This window comes from Bombus vancouverensis, chromosome 2 (assembly GCF_051014615.1).
Source record: "Bombus vancouverensis nearcticus chromosome 2, iyBomVanc1_principal, whole genome shotgun sequence".
NCBI classification, from domain to species: Eukaryota; Metazoa; Arthropoda; class Insecta; order Hymenoptera; family Apidae; genus Bombus; species Bombus vancouverensis.
In genome coordinates, this window is record NC_134912.1 from 15,716,302 (window position 1) to 15,734,893 (window position 18,592).

General features: G+C 34.9%; 2 protein-coding genes across 4 annotated transcripts in view; one reads left to right on the plus strand and one right to left on the minus strand.

The window, feature by feature from the left end:
• Mob2 (MOB kinase activator 2) overlaps window positions 1-10,806 on the minus strand; it is a 64,662-nt gene extending 53,856 nt beyond the window's left edge. The window contains exon 1 of the mRNA XM_033344831.2: window positions 10,387-10,806. Coding sequence (XP_033200722.1) covers window positions 10,387-10,391 — 5 coding nt within the window. The 5' untranslated portion in view covers window positions 10,392-10,806. The remainder of the gene's footprint in view (window positions 1-10,386) is intronic.
• Window positions 10,807-11,086: 280 nt separating this feature from the next.
• Window positions 11,087-18,592, plus strand: part of LOC117162845 (myelin expression factor 2-like) — a 93,771-nt gene continuing 86,265 nt past the window's right edge. For 2 of the 3 annotated variants that reach the window (XM_076625132.1, XM_076625128.1), the window contains exons 1-4: window positions 11,718-12,407; window positions 12,504-12,923; window positions 14,297-14,478; window positions 16,474-16,706. The gene's annotated coding sequence lies outside the window, so the exon portion shown is untranslated. Of the gene's footprint in view, window positions 11,433-11,717; window positions 12,408-12,503; window positions 12,924-14,296; window positions 14,479-16,473; window positions 16,707-18,592 lie in introns of those variants that run through there. The other variant, XM_076625122.1, reaches the window with a different exon arrangement.

The following is an 18,592-nucleotide window of genomic DNA, read 5'->3' on the forward strand; positions in this document are numbered from 1 at the left end:
AAACGTGAAAATAAAATATTTAGAATATATAGAGAGTTAAAAATTATATGTTAGGGACAAAAGTATTATTTCTTGCGATCTAAGGTTCCAAATAAGATAAGTATTCTTTCAATAATTTCCTAATGAACTAACGTGTTCTTATGCTTACGAAAAGGGATGTTTGTGCATTGTCAATAGTCGATACACCTTTAGCGGGAAGAAATGGGTGCAACTGGTTCATGTGTCTTCTTACTGGTTCATGTGTCTTGCAAAATACGAAAGGTTAAGGCCAGTAGATGCGTGATATTACGTTTCGCAACACCCTGCTATGATATGAATATAAATTAAGGTAGTTTTATGAGGAGAAAAACTGTTTGGAAAAAATGCAAAAGACTCGGTTTTATCGGAGATATCGGTTTTAAAATTTAGCGGTCTAGCAAACATATTCATGAAATATATTTTAATTACCGTAGAAGTCAAATTATATTTTAATAAATATAAATATTTATTAGCTTCGAAACTGGAATACATAGACTACAAAAAATATCTTTTCGTCTCTAGTTTCACGGCATCAATGCTTCATTGAGCAGCAGCTAGTATATTTCTCAGATTGACGTGTTTTCAAGCTCGTAATTTGTGAGTATTCAGCCAGAGGATAGGTAAAATTTTTGTTACACGTTATTTGAAAGACCACTTCCATACTGGTTAGGTAGCATTTGCATAATACATATACGACGATATATACCACGCAAGTATCTTTAATTTCATCGTGAATTGAAGCTACGATGCATGTCAGAAATATTCAGCTGGCGTAATAAACAAAGGATATATCTTATATTTTAATAGAACGAGCAAAGATAATTTTCATTTCTTCTCTTTTGCTTTTGGTTTTACTATGATAATAATCGTAAAGGAAAGGTAACTTCGAGTGAAGCATCGTTGACGAAAGTGTCCGTTGAAAAATCGTCGAGAACACCGTAAAAAATATCTACCCTGTCAGTGTAGCACGCCTAGTAACGCGATTTTGGCGTAGACGATGCGCGCATCCTCTTCGAGCATTCCATGCGTTGTCCATGTAGAAGCACGATTTTTGCCCAGAAGAGGCCACTTTTCTCTAAGTGTTTTATGCTCGTCTGCCACTTATGCGAAAAAGGAATTCCGACACGGCACGAGTTTACGTTTACATCGAACATTTGTGTTGCGTTACTCGTATATACACATTTTTATCATGTATAATATCGGGACCACAAGACATTATTTCATTTTTTAGTGCTGTTATTTACACAGATGTTGTTTATGCAGATTTAACAGCAATACGTGAGAAGTGAGCAAAGACACAAATTTTAAAGATCCTTGAAAAATATAATTTCGGCGCGCAGTAGGTTAAATACAGAACATGGCTACAAAAAAGAATTTCCGGAAAGGACGTAAAAGGATTCAATGAAAAGAAAGATTAAGGTTGCAATTTAACCAAAATCCGTACAAAATCCGTGCCGAAAAAATGCACTAAAAAATGCACTGAAAAATGGTCGGACGAAAAGAACTGGTAGAAAGTGGTTCGTCCCGAATGACGGAAGAAAAAAAGATAGAAAGATAGAAAAAATAGAAAAGAGTAGATATAGTTCACGGTACATATCGGTTATCGATAAAAATTTCAGCAAATGAATTACGTGAAACCGTTGCGGCGCCGCGGCGGCATCGATGAACATGGTGGCAGAGAGTGAAAGGTGAAAGAGAGGCGTATCGATAGGGCGAAACCGGCAAAACGCACCGTCCGGGGCCAATTCGGTTATTCCGTTCCTAGCAACGGGATAAATATCGATATATCGCGATGATAAAGTCACGCTCGCGTATTGACGTGTATTCGTGACAATTTCTTTCGCGACTTGAAAGACGAGCAAGAAATAGTTCTACTACTGTTGAATGTGTGAAATGGATATTTTTGGATGTTGCTGTTTGAAAAATTATAATTAACATTGTATTAACCTTAGAGTACAAATGATTGATATTTTGTTAAATTGTTTACCCAAGGCTAATAAGAAATCTTTCATCTCGAAATCATATCAATTGCTAGATTTCCCCTGACTTACAAGCTCGACGTTCTCTCTCCCTTTACACGTATCAGTATGCTTGTATCTAAAATATGTATCCAATCTGCTAAATTTACAAAACCAAAAGAAACGCAAGATATAGCGGACGGTTAATATCGATTTCGAGGATTATGTAATCCGTCTGCTGCGGGCAGCTTAAATCGAATCTTTTTATTTCGATTCCGTATAAAGGCAAGAATCTAATTGAGTTTGCGGCAAACATTACGCAACATCATCGTCCGATATTTACTCGTTTTCACCACATCACAGCGAAAATGATAGAATTTTTATTGACTGAACCAAGTTAACGTTTGAATCAGACCGAGAGGGCAGAATGAGAATTTCTGACAATTGATCTATTAGAATTTAAAGCGTCAGAGACGCGAAGCAAGAGTTTAGTCTAACGAATCATGTTTTTCTAATTATGATATATAATTACAAAAATTTTATGTGCATATTTCCTTAGAATATCTGCAACGAGTGAAAGAAATAAAGAACGACAATAAATTTACAAAATAGTATATTAACGAAATATTGTTGTTTCGTATCGTTTTCGAAGCAAAGATTCGATACGTTCCAGGATGCCTCGAAAGATTAAAGACCGGTGAAAATTGTGAGAAAATTTCATTACGACACATATCGAAACATGAAAACACATAGCTAGGGGTTTAAAGGAGCAGATCCCGGACTTTCAGCAGTGTCAATTACTTGAGCTTGTGTCTGGCCGTGAATCACACGACATTTATCCATTCACAAGTGTCGCTGCCAACAAACGTCCGAAGACATTACCGTGAAAAATGAACGGCAGGATAACGAGAGCACCGATGAATGTCACGTAAATGTGACAGACACTCGGTCCCCGGTTACGTGCTCTCAATTCGTCCTAGGGGAGCGCTGTCTGTTGCAGGATTAAGATGAACCGACGATACCCGCCGCTTTCTGTTTCTTCGTCTTTGTGCATTAACGCTTTAACACATTTCGCGAAACACGCTCCACTCAAACGTTTCACGTACAATTCCTTTTGTAAGAACTAAGACACTCGCTGCTATGAATTGTCACAACTAATCTAAATTATCGAAGAAAACGTTCAAATTCGTACACACGATACCCGATTGTAATATGTACAAAAGTTTAATCGCGTGTACTGTATCTCAAAACATATACATAACTTTATATAGCAGCTTTTTACGATACGATTCTTTAATTCTTTTATTCTCCATGAAATATCTTTTCGTTTAAGAAAACGTATCTTTGCGCGTGTACACGCTAGTTGAAATTGGAGCCCCTAGCAGCATATTGAAAAATATTGAAATTGCTCACGACATGAGCTGTTCATGTAAGGAGTTAATATCCTTTGGAAGGAGTGATAAAAAATGAGGAATGCTAATATCACTTTCACCAATAAACGTGCTGAAACTAATGGTTCTCGTGTTTTTATAGCTACTCGTATCCTATACTTATACTTTTATAATAATGTCTGAATATAGTAGCGTAATTAGCGATTATTGCAGCAATTATCGACTAATCTACATATTTCCATCTAAAAATAAGCGATCGGCAATATGATAGTAATAGTCGACGAGAATATATCAGTTTATTTTGTTTACCTAGCAGAAACTTTCTCCGGCGTTCTGCGTCTGTAGCTTAATCTCAAGAACGATGCTCGAAGAAGAAAATTATTAGCACTTTCCATTTGCGAGCATCGAAAAAAAGGTATTGATCAGTCTGCAGAAACACGAAGCGGTTAGCTATTGATATAATTAACGAGGCTCTTCCATCATTCAATGTGAATTTAAAGAATAATTTATAACGAAGATATGCAGAATGCGACCTTTTGTTTGCTCTTTCTTAAATCGAGAATTGATATCGATCGGAAGTGACTTTCCAATGTTAAATAGCCACGGATAAAACGAAATATTGACGGCAAATGAGATCAGCAACTTTTACAAAGACGATAGCAGTCGAGACTCTACTTCTTATTCGAGGAAAGCGTTGATTTGTGGCAGCCTTGGGAAAATCAACATAACATCGGAATTATTTGATGACTCTTCGAGACTACGAAAGAGATAAATCGTACAGAATATGTATTTAGCGGTTGAGCAAGTACTAATTAGCAAATTCTAACATCGCTCCCATAATGCGCACAAAACGGTACAAGGTATAAAATGGCGACCTTGATCAACCAAGATGCATAACTTCCGTTTCTAACATCTCTACCATGTGCTCCAATTTTCACCATTTACCACGGTAAAATATTGCAACGTTAAAGATGATGAATTCTAACGTTCGTTTAGCTTGCACGTAGAACGTGGAACACGAAGCTGAATATATGTAGCGCGAAGGTAGAAAAGATCTCTTTGTCAGAGGCACGTCGCATAAGACGATATCACGCGATAAGTTTGTTTGCAGATCCGTCAACAACGCGTACGCGTTCGCCAAAGCTATGTTATCGTCGAAGTGGTTGATAAAACCGTTTTATCTGCGCGGTCTATACACACACGTTCCGGCACGGATTTATTTAAAGAATACAATATACATTGCGGTACTTTACGTTCCGAGCACGTTCGCGAACCGTTCAACAACCCGAGCCTAATTTGTTCGCCGCCCATTTATAAATAGAATTGTTAATTCTGAATGATCTAACTTTTATGAAATATGTAAAAGATATTATACTGGGTAGAACGATTCGTGAAGAAACAAGTCGAATATTTAAAGCGATATTTTTATAACCCTTACTAGGGATGATGTTAAAAATAAAGGCTGGATAACGTGAAATCGATGTTAAAAGTGAAGAAAGAGTAACTTATATCTATAGATAACTTGCTGTTATTATTTTCTTCGGAAGAAAATGTTGCTCAAGAGGAATATAGTCTTTGTAAAAGAAATGCATAACAACGTTCAAATTTTCTCTTCGATATCAAAACGTAATTTCAAATAATAAAAGTCGTGTTTAAGTAAAATCGTATTTCTAACGAAAGTATGGAATAATATACCAGTTAATTTTTATTTTATCTTTTACGGAATAATAAGACGATTTTAAAATTGATGAGATAAAAGTTTATAAATTCGATTATTGGATGCAAATACTGCGTGCTAAAATTTGTTAAAAGTTTCATCGTATGTGAGAGACGACGATCAGTGTGACAACGATTTCATGGAATTTTAAACAGAAATCTAAAATTGCCATGGTATTTAAAAATTGTTGCACGTTACGACGTCTCGAGGAAACACTACGCTACGGTGTCTCCGTTTTGGCGAGCAAACTCGCCGCGTGATTCACCGAGGAAGCTGATCGCGGCGCGAAACAACGGCGTGACTCATCGGTCCGCTCGGTTTCAAGCCAGCAACCACACTACGGTCTACGGTGTTCTCGCTCACTTTCCGTGATGCTCGTCGCGCGCAGCACACACTCTGTCCTATCCAAATGCTTTGAGAGTATGGCAAACACGTACAGTTGGTGCTAGAAATATAGCAAAGTCGTATAATAATAACAAACCGGACAGAAATTGAAATTGATAATATAATCGTTTGTTTATGTAATACGAAGACGTTTCAAGAAATGCAAGATACTCCAAAAAAAAAAAAAAAAAACAAAAATAAAGAAAGGAAAAGGAAGATTAATAATCAGGTTTTGAAAAATTTGTTACTTTTTTCTTAACGACTTTGTGAAAAAGATTACGTTCAATTAATATTATTTATATTTATATTATATTTATTAATATTATTTATTTAATTGCTTATTTATTCAACAGATGGAATATCGAATTAAAATTGGGCTCGTAGTTTTGGGAAAAGTAGATCACGAAATTCGATGCATTTCCATAAAGATAAAATTAAATTGCGTCTCCTTTTAACAATAATAATTATTCGTATGATAGATTTGAAATTAAAAAAAAAAAAAACATCACGTAAAAATGATATTCGGATGCTTACATTCTGCGATCTATCTTCTCTAAGAAACTGACGCGCTATTCGTATTCGTTACGAATATGAGCTGCTGCAATATAATTCTAGGTCAGTATAAAGGTATACTTTGAAGCATTAATAACGCAAGTTTAACGCGTTACGAATAGAAAAGAGTCTCAGTTTTGATAAAAAGTAGTTTGTAATTTATTATAAAGGAAAGGGTAAAAGTTATTGTAAAACTGGAAAATTGTTAAAGGACGAGGAAAGATATAAACAAGTAGTAGATTTTGTCGAAAGATATAAGAAATATACGTTGAATAAACGGAACAAACAGAACGTTTATAAATATGAAATTGAAGGTGAAATGGAAAAATTGATAAAGAGAAAACTATTGAGAAAAATTTGCTTCCCAATTTTTCATAGCTCTTGGTTCGAAGATCTTTCATGAAATAATACTTGGAGTACTTGGAAAACAAACGAATATTATGTTAGCGTATTTCGAATAATGCTATACACAAATAAAGTAGATAAGAAATAAGAAGAGTGACATATTCTAAAGGGTTTATCGCAAAGGAAGGATATTGTTTTTGCGGATGAAAGCAAACATGGCATTTTTGGTTCGGACAGAAAAAGCATAGGGCGATGAAGAGCAAACGAAGCACCACGAGAACTAAAAGTTTAATAAAACTAAACTTTGAAACAGAGAGCAGGTTCTGTAACGGTATGGGGATATATCTCGAGCGTTGGTGTTGGTGAACTGGTATTCACCGATGGATATCTCAGATAAGAAGTAATTTTTGAACCTTTTAAAAGAAAATCTGTTCAAAAGTAGACATAAAGTAGAAACGTAAAACACAACCAAGTTCAATCGAGATAATGAGCTTAATGGAAAAACTTAAATAACGAAAGAATATTTATTATGCAATTGTCCTAAAGTTTAACGCTCAACTCTTCAATCAACCAAGCTAAACCCCCTATAGAACTTGTGGGATCAATTAAACTAAAGTATTGAAAAAATGCCAAGTAGCTAAAAGTCAGGATTGAAATTTAGATTAAGATAAGAATGGAATTCTATTAGACATCAGAATATTTGATATTTAAAAGATACTATATTATGTGTAGATTTTACTCATGTTTCCTCGCTACATGTTTCTCTAAAAAAGCGACGAAATTTATTTTGGCCACTTTATAAGTTTATAAATTCAACCATCTTTAAGGGAAACGTTACACGTTCGAACTCGTTTTTCTAATAAATAAATGGTTATATATTGCTGTCGAAATGCATTATATAAATATAAGTTACAGGTATAAATACAGCGATACGTCGAATAACTATCGATATCTCCTACACATCTAATATATTTCTTTAGGAATATTTTCCGCAAAATCTTATCGATTAAAAATCTTTTTAACAGATAATTAATCGTTAATTACTTTGTAATGTGATTTTTTGCATAAATAGGTTATTTATAAAATAGCAAAATCAAGTGTATAATCATTTACGAATGTTATCCTTTATGCCAACTACAATATTGATTTTTTATTAAATAATTCACATACGTACATTACGTACAATGAATTTTTTAGAAATTCTACTTTTGTTCCACACGATCAGCAAGAAAATCTCAATTCCAACATTACGGTTTTATGTCTTTATATTTGAAAAATAATAAGAAACGTTTGATTAAATGCAGTGCACCGACTGTACATTATGTGATACCGAGCAAATTTCAATATGGCTTCTTGTGAATGTGTATTTGTGAAAGAATATATGTAGGTGTTTATTATGAATATTATAATCTTTAATATATAATGGTAGAAATTGGATTAGAATATACATACGTGTATATATATATACAGTGATCCAGTCGAAGTTGCATATTTGCATTATTAGAAATACATATGTTTTCTCTATATAAAATCTACATACTTTTAGTATATAAATTATACAATTGTACAATAAATAATAATTTTACTATCTTTGCTACAAACGTAATGGAATTTAGTAATTATATGCTGTTCGACATATTTTCGTCGCAAAAGATATATCTAATCTTGAAATTTCGAAAAACTAACCTTCAAACAAGTAAACAGTTTATAATAGTGTAGAAATAGTTTAGAAATAGACCTTCAGGACAAATAAATATTTAATTCTTCAACAAAACAATTAACCCAAAAAATTTTCTTAAGCTTTCTATCGATCACCCGGAATATACAATATAATCTCGTTAATCAATCGTTCTATTTCTACCGGGCCACTGCATACATATATATAATCCACAAGCTCGATAACTTACGGAAAGGTTCCATTAACAATAAAAGATACGCGTTTCCACAAGTATCAATAGGCTAAAAGTAGCACGTTATATTTTTACATGATACGTACACTGCAGTGATCGAAGCTCAGGCCAAATCATTTCCATAAGACGATAAATTAACGTTCGGGGTCGCGTTCACAAAAATAACGGCGCACCTAATTGAAACGAACAGCGCTATCTGTACGTACTCTGTCTCTGGTTCCCCCCTTTGTTTTTTGTTCGCTTCCATTGTAAGCCCTGATAAAATCATACGTTTTCAACCACACTACGAAGATTGAACGGAAACGGAAAAGAGAAGAAAAAAAAAGAATGAAATGAACCGCAAACCATTAAAAGCGACCTCGTCACTGAGAAAATCAGCTCACGTGAGTCGACGCCCTATTCTACGTCTTCGAGTCCACCTGGCGGGACGAAAAAGAAGAGTAATTCGCACGTATGCGATTATGAATATCACAGTTCGCTATTTCACGACTCGTTTCTATGGCTAACAGTCGCTTTGCGCGCTGTCGACGCGTGAAATTAGCGCGCCGATGCCGATATTCATTGTACAACCGGTCATCCATTGTACATACTCGACGATATCACGAATTATCAACATCGTGCTTTTTTCCTTTGGCGATGATTCGTACGCAGAAATCGCAAAAGGTAGTGGCGCGTGATAATTTTATCGTCGCGACAGTGATATGCCTGCACTTTCGTATCGTGAACATTTGATAAAGTAATTCTAAAAGATTCGAACATTCAAGTGATTCGTCATGATCGAGTGTTTTCCATTCGTTCAAATATATATATCGATATTTCTTAAGTTGGTAACATTGAAATACATTTTCCTTTTCGAAGGAACTTGAAGTACCAATTTTATGGCAAAATACGGCACTCTGAATCGTTTATGTTTCGAGTTTTCATTAATACAACAATCAGAATGATAATATAGGAAATCTATACTATGGACACAATGAGTATGCTATATTACTTGAAAACTACGTACTTTACTTGGAGGATGAACTTAGGTATACGTCAGACACCAATACAGAACGGTATCATCACGACACAAGCATAATACTTACACGTGTCACGATATAATTAAAGAGGAAAAAGGTAGTAACAACGCAGTAACAACGTGACACATCGCCATTTCTGAATTTACAAAATAGATAAAATCATTTCGATATTTTCTACGGATGGCTAACACAGACAATAACCTAAAATTGAAAAGACCTAAAGCTACCTTATTTTGCGGTTTTAACTACTCTATACTCTATTCTAAATAACACACTTCTTGAACGCTGATAAAACATTTTTGAAAATATCGACCAGGTACAATGCACACGTCACGCGTATCATCAGCAGAAAATGAAATACAATAATAAGATAATGTAAGTAGATTTGCAGACCCGGTCAAGTTTAATGGATTTTGCGTAAAAAAATGTTATTCGTTTCATGTTTTTCAGCTTTTTTTCCTCGGATATCATGCAATTCACGTTTACGTAATTCTCGTAAGTTGGTGCATGTTACTCTCTTACGTATCGCGATAAAAGGGTAAAAATAAGAAATCCAATAAACGTAACGTGAATTGTCAGCGTTTAACAAACACATACGGACATTTTTAACGTCGCCACTTGAAACCGCATTTTTACATAAAAATATCAATATTCTGAATTCTGACGATCTTTGTAACCTGACTAAGAACAATACAATTGACGCTGTCATCGGCACTGTCAGCGATTTCCATGAATATAAAGCAACGGCGAGCAGAACGAGGAGACACTGTGCGGTCGAACGACGGCGTTCTATCCACGCGTTATTTTCCCGAACGAAATTTTGGATAGTATCATGCATAGAAACGCGAGACACGATGAAACGATGAAACGAAAAATTGCAGAGGTCACTTTCTCTCAGAAAAAAGGAAACGACAAGACGATTATTAAACGTGCAACGGAGTACAAACCGGAGCGAGAGAGCGTCAACCTCGACGGGGAGGTTAGGCCATCAATGAACGTCGAGGTTAACCTTTTATTCCGTGGCTCCGGTGATTCTCGAGTTATCGAGAAAATCGTTGACCGAACGTGAAAATTTCGCTCGAAAACACTTACCCCATAAACCAGTCCACGGTATCGCGGAGATACTCGGGTAACCTATCCAGCTTGGATGATTTTCAGTTGGATCACCGCTGAGGAAAGTAGCACGAGAGTCGAGAAAACAAAATAAATTCTCTCTCTCTCCACTAACACCAGCAGCAGCAGCAGCAGCAGCAGCGGCGCACGTTTCGTGATCTCGTCAAATCTAACATGGCGAAGCTCTATTGTCACCTGTTCCCGTCATGCCTCACTTGCCCCCCTTCACCAGAAAATACTACCGATTTATCGCCGCCAGCGCGTACTTCGTCCCTGTATTTATGACACCGTTCTGATTCTATCCTCGATACACGGATCCGACGTATCTATGCCAATCGAACGCAAGTCTGAATGTGCACGACACCACACCACAAGGGGAAAGTCCAACTTAAACCGCACAGCTGATCAGCCGACGTCGAAAAACCAATTCAATCGCACACCCCCGTTTTAATACCTGACTGCAGAGGGTAGTACCTATCGCGCCTACTGGCTTACGAATAGTTCCCGACACAACCTTTCGCTATGAGATAGGCAGATGGTAAAACATTTCGAGTCGGTAACATCACAAGTAGCCAGGTCTCACTAGTAATCAATAATAATACTCGCGTAGTTATACTAGTTCTCAATTTGACCTACAGTTGATACAGTACTTATATCATTGATGATGAGGTGAGGTATAGACATTGACTAAGGATAACGGAATAAAAGTGACATTAAATAGAATTTCGTGTCTCACGTTTTGAAATACCGATCTCGAAAAAAGTCAGTGTTTCTCACGTCCTCTACAGTTTATGCATCGCGACGATTGTAATTAGTCCGCTTGAACGCGTTCTGTTTATTAAGATAAAACTTAACACAGTGCTATTAAATAAATCTCTGGTCAGTGATTTTATTTATTCGAACGTGAATTATTATATAATATGGACGAGAAATCATAGGTAGTAAGGACGTAAATATTTATCGCATGGCAGGCTCAAATAAACAAAATTCTGCGGCATATTACAGACGCCATTAAATACGATAACGTGAGTAATTAAATTAATAATTTATATAAGGCAACATAATCTTATATTAGAAAGTAAGACAGATTTGTGAAAATGTATGTATTAGATATATATGTCTAATAATTAATCGTTGAACGATGATTACGTTAAGAAAATATATAAATTATTACAAAATATTCCGAGGCGCTGTGAAAACTAAAAATCTTGTAAAAGAATTTCGAAAAATCTATATTATTATTAATCTATATTATTTCAAATTGAAATATATAAATTTTGTCATTTTGGAATGAACGATCACTTTAGATTACTAGTCAATTTGATTGTATTATAATGGAAACATCACATTTCATACTATCTGCAAAAAGTCACTGCTCAACCGTCCTTCCAGAAGGTCGTTGCCAGGTCTTAGACATAGATACCTATGAAGTTCATTATGAACCTATTCTGTACATAAATACTTATCTGACTTCGAACAAAAAATGAAAATTTTATTATGTTGATAAGAAAAATTTATTGTTTTGATATTGTACAATGTACATGTGTAATACACGTGATGTGTGTGTAATATTTTATTATTTTGATATCCTGTTCTGTATTTTATTTATAACTTCATATAAGGCTTTAGTTTTAATTCACATCAATACTATACTAAATCGACAACGTCGCATACGATCGGGAATTGGTATAGAGGTTGAGGTGATCCTTAAAACGTGGGGCACGAAAAACATTGAATGTCACGTCTATTCTGTATTTCTTATATCAAATCGACAAAACGTAACTATATCGGAAATAAACTAAAAAAAAATACGCTGTACATCGCCGGTGATATAGACCGTGTACAGACTACGGTCGCTTACGCAGATCTGAAAATTCCACTAGAGATGGTAAGGGTTTTAATTCCAAGAGGTGTGGTTTATAAATTGGCCGCTGGTAATAGCGCTGCGATCGATTTAGTAGACTTCTGCATTTCACGCCATCTACTCCATCCTTATCACTGTAAGTAACGAATATAGATTAATCTATCATAATTTTATTCAATATATTTAAAGTAAATATATAGTATTTCATGTGATACAGAAAAATGTTATTTAGATAAATGTAGATTTACATAATGGAGTAAAGTCCAGTTGGAGACAGGATCGTGTTGCAGATTGCAGTCACAACAAGCGCTGCATGATAAAACCTAAGAAATCGATCGAAGCGCCTTATTTGAGTAACATCTTCCGATATGTGAGAGCACAGACAAGGTACCTCATCGATAATACGAGCCTAGCTCTAGTTCCTCCACTGGAGTTTCCAAATCTGTGTATGTCTGGCGTTACGTTATAATATTATAAAGTGACGATAGAGGATCACAGGTATTATAATCGCGAAATGTGTCAAAGTAAATGATCATCTTACGTGAGAATTGTCTGAAATTCATGGAAATTCATAGAAATATATCCACAGAATATTCAAAACAATACAGGCTTACGGCTCCATTGCAGTACCATCGAGGTTTTGTTCTCATAGGTAACGTATTTCAGTTACTGTGGAAAATAACCCATATATGCAACCGTTTGTTTTAACTTCTGCAATCGGTTATAGTTATCCGTATATATTTTGAGATGCTGTAGATATTACACATTTATTACGTATATGTGTACAGTAAAATGAAACATCTTTTGCGTGGAAATATGTATGTAATTATAGGTACAATGATTTTATTTGTAGCTTGCATATGGATATACACAGTAGTTCAAACCGTTTACAGCAGAATAAAATATTCGTCTATACAACAGGTTTACATCTGAATCCGATTAATATATTTGTTTCCGTCGTATTTTATTTCTAGCACATTTTTATGCAACGTTAACGTATAACATACGATGTGAGAACTATTATTATATATTACAAATCCATTATTCTAATAGAACATGGATGTAATATATTGTAACATGCAATAGGGAAAACTGATAACACGAGCTATTTAGGATTATAAACCTCTGTAGTAGTGAATACGTGTTCGGGTCGAACGGAGACATCGTTGATGCTTCGTATCAACAGAATATTGTATCTGTCTCTCATATAGGTGTACGGCTTCTCGTGTAATATATGTATGTGTATGCAGTACATGTACATAATATGAAACGATACGACCTCCAAGCGCAATTGATTCTGTATTTATTCTCCAGTACCCAACTTCATTTCGAAGTCTTCTTTTTATTATAACGTAATGATATTGCAAATATATTATTTGTACGTAATTAATTGCTTATAATTAATGTCGTGAATATTGTGGAATTTTCATTAATAAGTACAGCAGTACTTATTGTTTTCATGTACTTCGTGATTTCTTCATGATTAATATTTTATTACAATTTTGGTAGATCATAATGTTAAATCAATATGCAATAATATTACTATATTAATTTTCCTGAAATGTATGGATCAGCGACGATGTGATATTATATTCTTGATTTTATTATATCGGTTCCTAACTAGAAAGGCAATACATCGATAAAAACGTACTACAGGATTGTCGTGTTATAGATAATAAAACTTTGAAACGAGACATATTAAAAGTTCAACCCGAGTAACTGTACCATACGTTGAATACAATACATTCTCTAGACGAGAAAAAGACAACAGTAAAGAAAGTGCAAAGGAAACAGAACTAAAGAACAAAGAACGAAGATGAAGTACGCTGTATGCAAAGCAGTGGTCCTCAAATATTTTTATATTTTCTACATCTCTTGATTTTAGGAAGCGCTCATATTGATATATCATATATAATGATACGCAATATTTAAAAAAATCCATTTACATTAAAAATACATAAATATCTATAATACGTATCTTTATTTAAAATTATGAACAAGTGTTCTGATTTCTTTAACTTTTAGCTTCGAGAGCCGCTGTTATAAAGGATTAGAGGGAGAAAAAGGAATCGAATACATGTGAGAAACAAACGAAAGAGAATACACGAGAAGAGAAAGATGGAAAACAGTAACGGAACAGGAAGAGGGAAAAACTGTGACAGAGGTGGCGGATGGGTAGGATGTTGCACACGCAAGTATGAACGAGAGTACGGACGTTATTAACACTATGCATCATATACTAGCATATATGCATATGCTAGATGGAAATATAGCGAAGTTTTTTATTGTCCTAAAGATAAATCACGACAAAATGCTGAAGATTCACGATTTTTCGCTACATGTTTTATTCCGATTAAATTTTCTTACGGCTCTATAATAAAATTACCAGCCTCAAGGATTACTAATCTTCTGCATTAATAATTTAATAATCGTTTAGCGTTTATAAATGTCGTCAAAAATACAATGCATCTTCGCTATATTGCGTTTAGTTCTATCGCGTTACGAAAATCGCTTCGCTTGATTAAATACCTTTAGAAGTGCGAGAATAATACAATAATTGGTAATATTCAATAAATTTATAAATTGAATCGTTCAGAATACATCCAGCGAAAGGCTTGAAAATTTGAAAAAGATATATCTGCGGATACGAGTATCTGACTTTCCTGTTGAATTATAAAAATATCGATATTTCATTCCAAAATAAAATACAAAAATAGAGATGACCTCGTTCGATATGTCTAAAGATCTTCTTGACGTAGGACTGGGGAATGTCAGTCATATACAACTGATATTTATTGAGTTTCAATAGTCGAAAGGATCCAAGCTCGTCTATTTCAATTGTGAAATATTTGTTCTGAATTGAACGCTTGAGAGGGAATTGAAATATTTTTTCTTCATCAAGAAGATTAGCGAGAGACTTTATTTCTATTCTTTACATTGTTTCCAATTCTTAGACTTACTCCGAATAATCAATATCTTTTCTACAAACTTCTCTATCTTCTCAGAATACGTACGCTAAATTCAAATCAAATGGTTTTTCTACCATTCAACTATTCTACATTGTATGTACACTGCGATACAGAAGTATTTGGGCAACTGAGTTAATTCTATTACAAGGTTCATATCTTTAATATATCTTTAGAATTATGATAGAGGAATGTTTCTATATTATTATTTCTTTAATTATTGCCACAACTGGGACTAAATAATATGAACTATAACAAAGTCTTCTGTGTTCTTTGAATCATCTTCGACTCAATCTTATCTTTCTATCTTTAAGAATTTCTTTAAGTTTGAAGAAAAGATGAAATAATCGTTATCGATATCTGCGATTTTTCGTTTCAATCTTTTGATAGAGACGTCGTTAAACATTAAACGTTTTTTGGTTAAAACGAGATCACGATTCAAAGATAAGAATTCAAGGACCGAAGAATTCAGGAGAAACGAAGAGTTAATTGTGTCAACAAGGTGGTCGATAGAGTAATGTTGCTTTTCACGCATTTCACAGCGAGTCTTCAGTGTCTATAGGTATTCGAACGACCGTAAACATAAATCGGTGTTTCTAAAATCGATTGCCATGCCAGCACACAATACGTTTCAGCTGTTTCAGTGGCGTAACACGTATTGCGCCTGTTAGTCTCCATTTGTACGTCTACCAAATTTCATTTCCAATTCCAATAGCCGCTAAACTTCAAATAGATCGAGATAAGGCGTACGACGGCGGAATTAGTGGATGGCAGAGAACGCACACGCTGTTATGAATTTTCTAACTCGGAACGTCGAAGGAGACGTACCTATAATAAAATTGAATCAAATGATACGAAAGAGATTCCAGTTTTAAGCACTTTACGCGCGGTAAAATCCGATTCATGACAAATTCAAATCCTCCGCATCTTCTCATGAGTAATTCATTGCACGTTCTTGAATTATAAACTTCTCTTACGAGCGTAACGAATCCTCGAGATTCAGCTGGGAAATGTATTTAATTACATTTTTAAGGAGAACATTAATTTTTAGCATGCGAGCTGAAATTTTAATTTAGTTGAACGTCGCCGCACTCCTCTATCTCAGCTACTTTATATTTAAATTTGAAAAAACAATTATCGCGTCTTCTATCGTCTTTCTTTCTTTTTATTTGATAACTTTTATTAGTTTGAAACATGACTTGCAGTCCCATATGTATTTATCGTGTTTTGTTTCAGTGATCTTCGCTTATAACGGGACCTTATATTCCGATAGGTCTGAGTGGTGTTAGAAAAATTATTGGGGAAAATTATAACATTATCGTGGAACGTATTGCACTTACCATTGGTCTCGTACAAGTTAAGGCGAAGAAAAAGAAGAGAAAGAGAAGAAATGAAAATATTACATGTTAGGACAGATAAGGACACCATGATCTTCCGCTGCCTTCTCGACGAGCTAAATGTAAATTTGGGTAAGTCACTTTGGAAGTTGGTATACTGGGTGTACGCGTGGTATGGCAGCTTATACGACCGCAGTGGTGCAACGTAGAACAAAACGGCTTAGTTCTGATATCCAGCTCACGAGTGTGTTGCGTTATCCACCCCGGAACTTAGCTAATTTCGCTTTAGACCGTGTCCAATGTTTGTACCTGTGTAGCTACTCGGCCTCGTTACAAGTTTTTTAGCTCTTTAAGCGTTTCATGTTGCTATACTGAATATACATTGATAAATATTCCGTTATCTTTGCATCACTTGCATATTGTTTGCAGTAAACAAGTTAATCTCTTCACACGCATTTCATGTTAATATATGTTAAACACTACGTGCAATTTTTGTTGAAGCACAGCTGAAATGAATCGAAATGGAAATCGTCGAGTGTAATTTCTGTTCTTTCGTAACTAAACACGCACGCTACCATAGTGGATTGAAGCAAAATGACAACCACAGATCATGTTTTGTTTCTTATACTTTGGTATAATATATATCGTTTATTGTAAAGAATAATCGTTTCAGATTTATTCTTTTAACCAAGCATGTTAGTTATGTGTCCATTTATTTTCTAGCTAAATTACGTTTAAAGCGTCACATATGCGTGGTAAACGCGCTGAACAGCGCGCTATGATAAACATTTCATGAAAAGTCGACATTAAAGTCGAGTTTAAAGTTATTGGTGCGTAATTTACTTAGTTACTTAGTTCTTGGTTATTGGTTGAGGTTTACATATTTTGAATTTCGTTGCATCGTAGAGCATTTCGTAAGTGTATTGAGCTTCTATCAACACACACAGTACTTTTCATTTGCGCTTTTGCATGTAATCTTTTGTTCGCTACTTACTACTTCGTTTGAGATTAAATTTCCCTCCAAGAACTTTGTCCTGTGAAGCGGATACTCTAAATTATCCTAAAGCTGCATCTCTCGATTCTATTCATTCTTTTCAACAAATTTTACACTTACACACACAATGCACCACACAATGCTCTAGCGTTACAAGTACATTTTAAAATTAACTTGTACCTTACACGTATCACGTATCTTCCTTATCTCGCCTCTAAATTATTGCTGGGTCATTGTCCCAGATTATTTTAATTACTTGTCCCTTTTGGGGGCTAAGGTCGTTTCCAACGTTCCTTTTGATACAAACCCTCTTACTTTTTATTCATTGACAACGTGCTCCCTATCGTTCTATCAGATCTTAATGTTGTGAAGGGAAACACCATTTGAAGAATGAGAGGATGGAAATTTCGTTTAATCAGAGGAACGTGCGTTGTGATTTTTGTCGTGGTATGGCTATTGAAGTTTATTAGCCACGCGAGGTTCGAAATTCGTATATGGCCTTGAAAACGCTTCGCATTATTGCGGTAGATTCCACCGCAGCGAGCAGTCGAGATGATACAGGATGGATATACATTTCATGATTATAGAGTTATAAATATATAGATATAAATAGATACAGATATAGTAGATGTAAGATTTGATAGCCCGTACCTAGCGTTGTCAGGGTGAATAAACTTTTTCGCGATATTTAAATCGTATTTGACACGAATCGTTATTAGAATGCGGAGTGTTCATGCAAATTCACATTTTTACAGATAATGATGAAAAAATCGAACAGAATAATAATCATCGTAATCATATCATATGGATTTCATTATATAATATTCTGACTGGTTTTAGCGTTGTTTCGAGTTCATACGGTTTGCATCACCCACGCCTATTCCTTCGAAAGTCTTCAACATCTGTACATGTATTTCGCACAATTTGCGAAAATGTTACTTTGATAGTAAGTTTAAAGCGGATAACTGTCCAGCATCGTTATCTACATGACTGAAAACAGTAGCGGCGATTCCAAAATTCAGTT